Here is a 5,025-nt window from a genome sequence, read left to right on the forward strand (position 1 = left end):
ATCCTGTTCAACTTCTTCATCAATGACCTGGATGAAGGGACAGAGTGCCTCCTCAGAAAGTTTGCTGATGATACCAAGCTGGGAGGAGTGGCTGATACACCTGAGGGCTGTGCTGCCATTCAGAGAGATCTGGACAGGCTGGAGAGCTGGGCAGAGAGGAGCTTCCTGAGGTTCAGCAAGGGCAAGTGCGGAGTCCTACACCTAGGGAGAAATAACCCTAGGCACCAGTACAAGCTGGGGGCTGACCTGCTGGAAAGTAGCTCTGCAGAGAAGGACCTGGGAGTGCTGGTGGATGACAAGTTGACTGTGCGCCAGCAATGTGCCCTTGTGGCCAGGAAGGCCAATGGTATCCTGGGGTGCATTAGGAAGAGTGTTGCCAGCAAGTTGAGGGAGGTGATCCTGCCCCTCTACTCAGCCCTGGGGAGGCCTCATCTTGAGTCCTGTGTCCAGTTCTGGGCTCCCCAGTACAAGAGAGACGTGGAACTACTGCAGAGAGTCCAGCATAGGGCTACGAAGATGATCAGAGGACTGGAGCATCTGCCCTCTGAGGAACGGCTGCGAGAGCTGGGCCTGTTTAGCCTGGAGAAGAGAAGACTGAGAAGGGATCTTATCAGTGTCTATAAGTACCTGAAGGGAGGGTGTCAAGGGGATGGGGACAAATTCTTCTCAGTAGTGCCACGCAAGAGGACAAGAGGCAATGGGCAGAAATTGAACCACAGGAAGTTCCGCCTGAACGTGAGGGGGAATTTCTTCCCTGTGAGAGTGACAGAGCACTGGCACAGGTTGCCCGGAGAGTTTGTGGAGTCTCCTTCTCTGGAAATATTCAAGGCCCACCTGGCTGTAACCCTGTCTAACATGCTCTAGGTGACCCTGCTTGAGCAAGAGGGTTGGACTAGATGATCTCCAGAGGTCCATTCCAACCTTGCTGATTCTATGATTCTAATGGGAGAAATAAAAAAGTGCTTTAGTTACTTTCAGAGTGTATTAAACGTACCTCTTCCTCCCTCCCTCAGCTGACTTGCGGTCTTCCTCCTGGCAAGGTAGGAGTCAGGGTCCCATGTCTCCTTTTGGCTACTTTATGCTTGTGGAGAACCTTAGCTGCTGTAACTAATCTCCCTGTGGCAGCTTTGACTGGCTCTAAGCTGATTTAATCTTTCATCTTCACATTTCTTCTCTTCCCTCTTGCAGTAGTAGTTGTTCCAGCTGTTCCCTTGGAATACATGCTTCTTCCTCTGCCTGGACTTATAAATGTGCCCTATTGCTCTAGGAGTCACCCTGCACACAGGAATTATTCCTGAATAGCTCTTTTCTTTTTCATTGACACATAAAATTGTGCCCGCAAATGCTTTCTTTGGTGGCAACATGGTGAGCAATTTATCTTTCACTTGGATCTTTGATTCTGTATCAGTCTGAACATTAAAATACAAAATCTGAGGCAGAGATGAAGGGCAAAGGGGATGGTTAGGAAGGACAGCATTAGTGATAGGTGAACTACCACAGAAAGGAAGAGAGTTGCACTGGAATGAGAAAGGGAGAAGCTTCTCCTCATATTATCTGCATCAAATGACCCAACCAGCATCTAATATCAGCAGTTTAATTGCTAACCTATGGATTCAGCATATGACAATGTTGTACTCATAAGAAAGCATTTATTCCAAAGTGAAGGGGAAGCCTTTGGTACAATTCCAACAGCAGGTGACCAATAGCCTTGCAGACAGCTTGGGCCATTGTTTCCTAGCTGAGTAGATTACAGAGCAGATGGAGTTTGTCTAATTGAGAGTTTACACTCTGACTAATGGGATGTCCTACCTGGAACACATTTTAATATTTTTGATAGCATTTAGTTATTTGCTGGTGTTTTGATAGTGCTTGGAAGTCCCGGTCCTGGGCCTGTGCTATTCAAAAAGGGAATCCCTGGTAGTCACAGAGTTTAGAATATCATTCCAATCAAAATATGAGCTTTCAGTGTCTTCCTAATTACAACAACAGCTAAAAAGAAGCTTTTCTTCAAAAGAGAGCTTTCAGTAAAATTTCCAAAATTGAATTATAGTGAGAGATATTTGATTTTCTCAGTTCCTGAAGAAATGTTACCACAGTTCTATACCTCATCCTTTTCACTCCCGACTTTTCTATTCCACAGTTTTCTCATGGCAGTTTTCACCTCCTCATTTCTCAGTGTGTAGATTAGTGGGTTCAACATGGGCGTGATGACAATGTAACACACCGCTACCCTCTTGTCCTCCGAGAGATTGCTGGATGGGCGTATGTAGGTGAATGTGCATGGCCCAAAGAAGAGAATCACCACAGTAATGTGGGACCCACAGGTGGAGAGGGCTTTGTACTGCCCTTTGGACGTTTTCCTTTTCAAGGAAAACAATATGACAATGTAGGACATGACCAGGATGAAGAAACAGCTCAAAGCAATCATTCCACTATTGGCAACTACAATGATGCCCACAACATAGGTGTCAGTACAGGCCAGTTGTAGTAGGGGGTGGATATCACAGAAGTAGTGGTCAATTTTGTTGGGGCCACAAAAAGGGAGCCTAATGGTTAGGAAGGTCTGCACCATGGAGTGTACAAAGCCCCCCACCCATGAACTGATCACCATCCAGCCACACACGCGCCTGGTCATGAGGGTAGTGTACTGGAGGGGTCTGCATATGGCAATGTAGTGATCATAAGCCATCACTGTGAGGATGAAGATCTCAGTGCAGCCAAAGAAATGTACCCCGAATAGCTGTGCTATGCAACCCACAAAGGAAATGGTTTTCTTTTCAACAAGGGAGTCAGCAATCATTTTGGGAGCTGTGACAGAAGAGTAGCAAATATCTACAACGGACAGGTAGCAGAGGAATAAATACATGGGGGAGTTCAGACATTGGCTGCTAACTACACTGATAATGATGAGCAAATTTCCTGCCACAATAATCATGTAGAAAAACAAAAACACCACAAAACATATTTTCTGCACCCCTTGGTTTTTTGAAAGGCCCAGAAGAATGAATTCCTTCACACTGCTTACATTCTCCATGTTGATCAGCTGAGTAGCAACACGCAATATGCAGCTAGGAAAACAAATACATGATTCATCAGTATTTTTTCATTATTAACAATGAGTTCTACATCAGAGATCAAAAGAAACCAAGAAAAATATAGGATTAGTGTTAAGCTTATGAAGTGTTTATTTTCTATAATTGATTTTTTTTCACAGATATTTAATTCTCCAGAGTACAAAACTTCTGCCATGCCTTTGGTACCATAGAGACAGGCGCACTTTGTGATATGTTCCTTAATCCTGGTCCTCCAGGATCTTGAAGGATTAACTATATGGCTGATATACTTCCACGAATTAAGGAGAAGGCCAGAGGTTCACCTTGGCACTATAAGCAGATAATGCAGTATGTTTGCCCTCAGTGCAGACAAAGTCCCTGACAGCAATCTTTGTAAAATTAGTGTGTTTAAGAATACCTGGAAATATCTCTCAGAATGATGATTTGTTATACAAGTGCAAATGACCTTTGAATTCTTGTTTAGAAGGGAAATGTAACCAAACACAGAGAAAAAACTCTTGTGTATATATGTTTTGAAATATGAAATATGAAATGGCACAAGCTGAAAAATGAGTTCTGGGAAGGTTATCTATCATGGAGAAAAAAATACGCATATGACAATTTAGTATTTGACATTGTTCTAAATCTCAGTATTGTTTCTATCAGAGAAAGGAAGAATGAAAGAATCTTGTTAGATCTTCTGCCCAGCACTGTACTGATTTTACCTTCTACTGATTTCTGATACATTTTATGTTATGCTTTCAAGGATTAACTTAGCTTAATGAAGCTAATCTAACTAAACCCCTCCAATAGCCAGTGTAAGTCTGTCTATAGGCTGATTCAGAATGACTAAATTAGGGTCCTGTGTAGAACCCCTTTTTTCTCCATTCACTATGAGGAGCTTAAGCAAATTAGCACCATCAGGTTAAAGTTAACTTTAGAGAATAATCCCCTTTTTTTCTCTGAAAGTAGCTCAGAGCTTTTCATAATGCCATCCACCTGTTTTATATTATGGCTGAGTTTCTTTTTTCTGAAGCATTTCTACATCCATATAGTTTCTCATTCTAGACAAGGTCACATTCCAGCATAAATATGGGACTTCCAGCTGTAACCCGTAGAGTATTACATGTCACTAATAAATGAGTAGTCTACATCTTTAATAAGAATGCAACTTTTTAGCCTGCCATTATGCACCCAGACCACCAGAGTTCCTTCGATCAAAGTAGTCTGGGAACCAGTAAATTAAACTCTTCACAGAGAGTTTAAGGACAACTAAAACCAGGCACTCTTTTAATAAAAACATCCACTGTATGGAGTTCCTTTTAGTATCAAAATATTTCCAATCAACTGGTGCTAAAATGCACCATTTTAAGACCTGCAGAATTGCATCACAGCCAGTTCTTCTCATTTGTATTGGTGATCTGTGAACAAATCTGTGGAATGTTTCAGTTAATCCAAGTTATCTACCAACTACTTCAACTTGCAGCATAATCAAAAACTCTTGTGCAGGCAAAAAGTGATCAAGCATTCACAGGAAACACTGAAATTTAGAAAACCCAAGATTACTTTCAAATCCACAAAGTATAGCATAGAGAGGAAGTTGGGAAAGCTAGGGACTTTTCCTGTACTTACAGTTGTACTTACACTAGATAAAAGTTTTTCAAAAGGGTAAGATTGGTAAGATTTACATGGATGATTCCTTTCCAGATGCTTCTACAAGGAAAAGGATCAGTAAGAACAATGTGAGATCAATTTCTTCCTAGTTTTACCAAGTTGTGATCTTTTCTACCCCTCTTCCTTCTACTGAGCAATGAAGTAAATTTCTCAAAAAAAAAAAATGACAAAGATGAAATGAACACACTTTATGGCTGACCAATACCCAGCAGAAAAGAAATAGCTGGGCTCCATCAAAGCCAGAGCATGATTGGGAGCATACCACAGCAATTCCAGTGCCATGTTTAGGCAATCAGAA

At 42.0% G+C, this 5,025-nt stretch overlaps 1 protein-coding gene across 1 annotated transcript; it reads right to left on the minus strand.

Moving 5' to 3' along the window:
* Positions 1-2,098: 2,098 nt before the first annotated feature.
* On the minus strand, positions 2,099-3,049 carry LOC134141447 (olfactory receptor 4S2-like). The gene has a single exon (XM_062577678.1). The coding sequence runs from the start codon at positions 3,032-3,034 to the stop codon at positions 2,099-2,101; it is 936 nt and encodes a 311-aa protein (XP_062433662.1). The 5' UTR covers positions 3,035-3,049.
* Positions 3,050-5,025: the final 1,976 nt, after the last annotated feature.

The sequence above is a fragment of the Rhea pennata genome, chromosome 5, assembly GCF_028389875.1.
Source record: "Rhea pennata isolate bPtePen1 chromosome 5, bPtePen1.pri, whole genome shotgun sequence".
Classification (NCBI taxonomy): domain Eukaryota; kingdom Metazoa; phylum Chordata; class Aves; order Rheiformes; family Rheidae; genus Rhea; species Rhea pennata.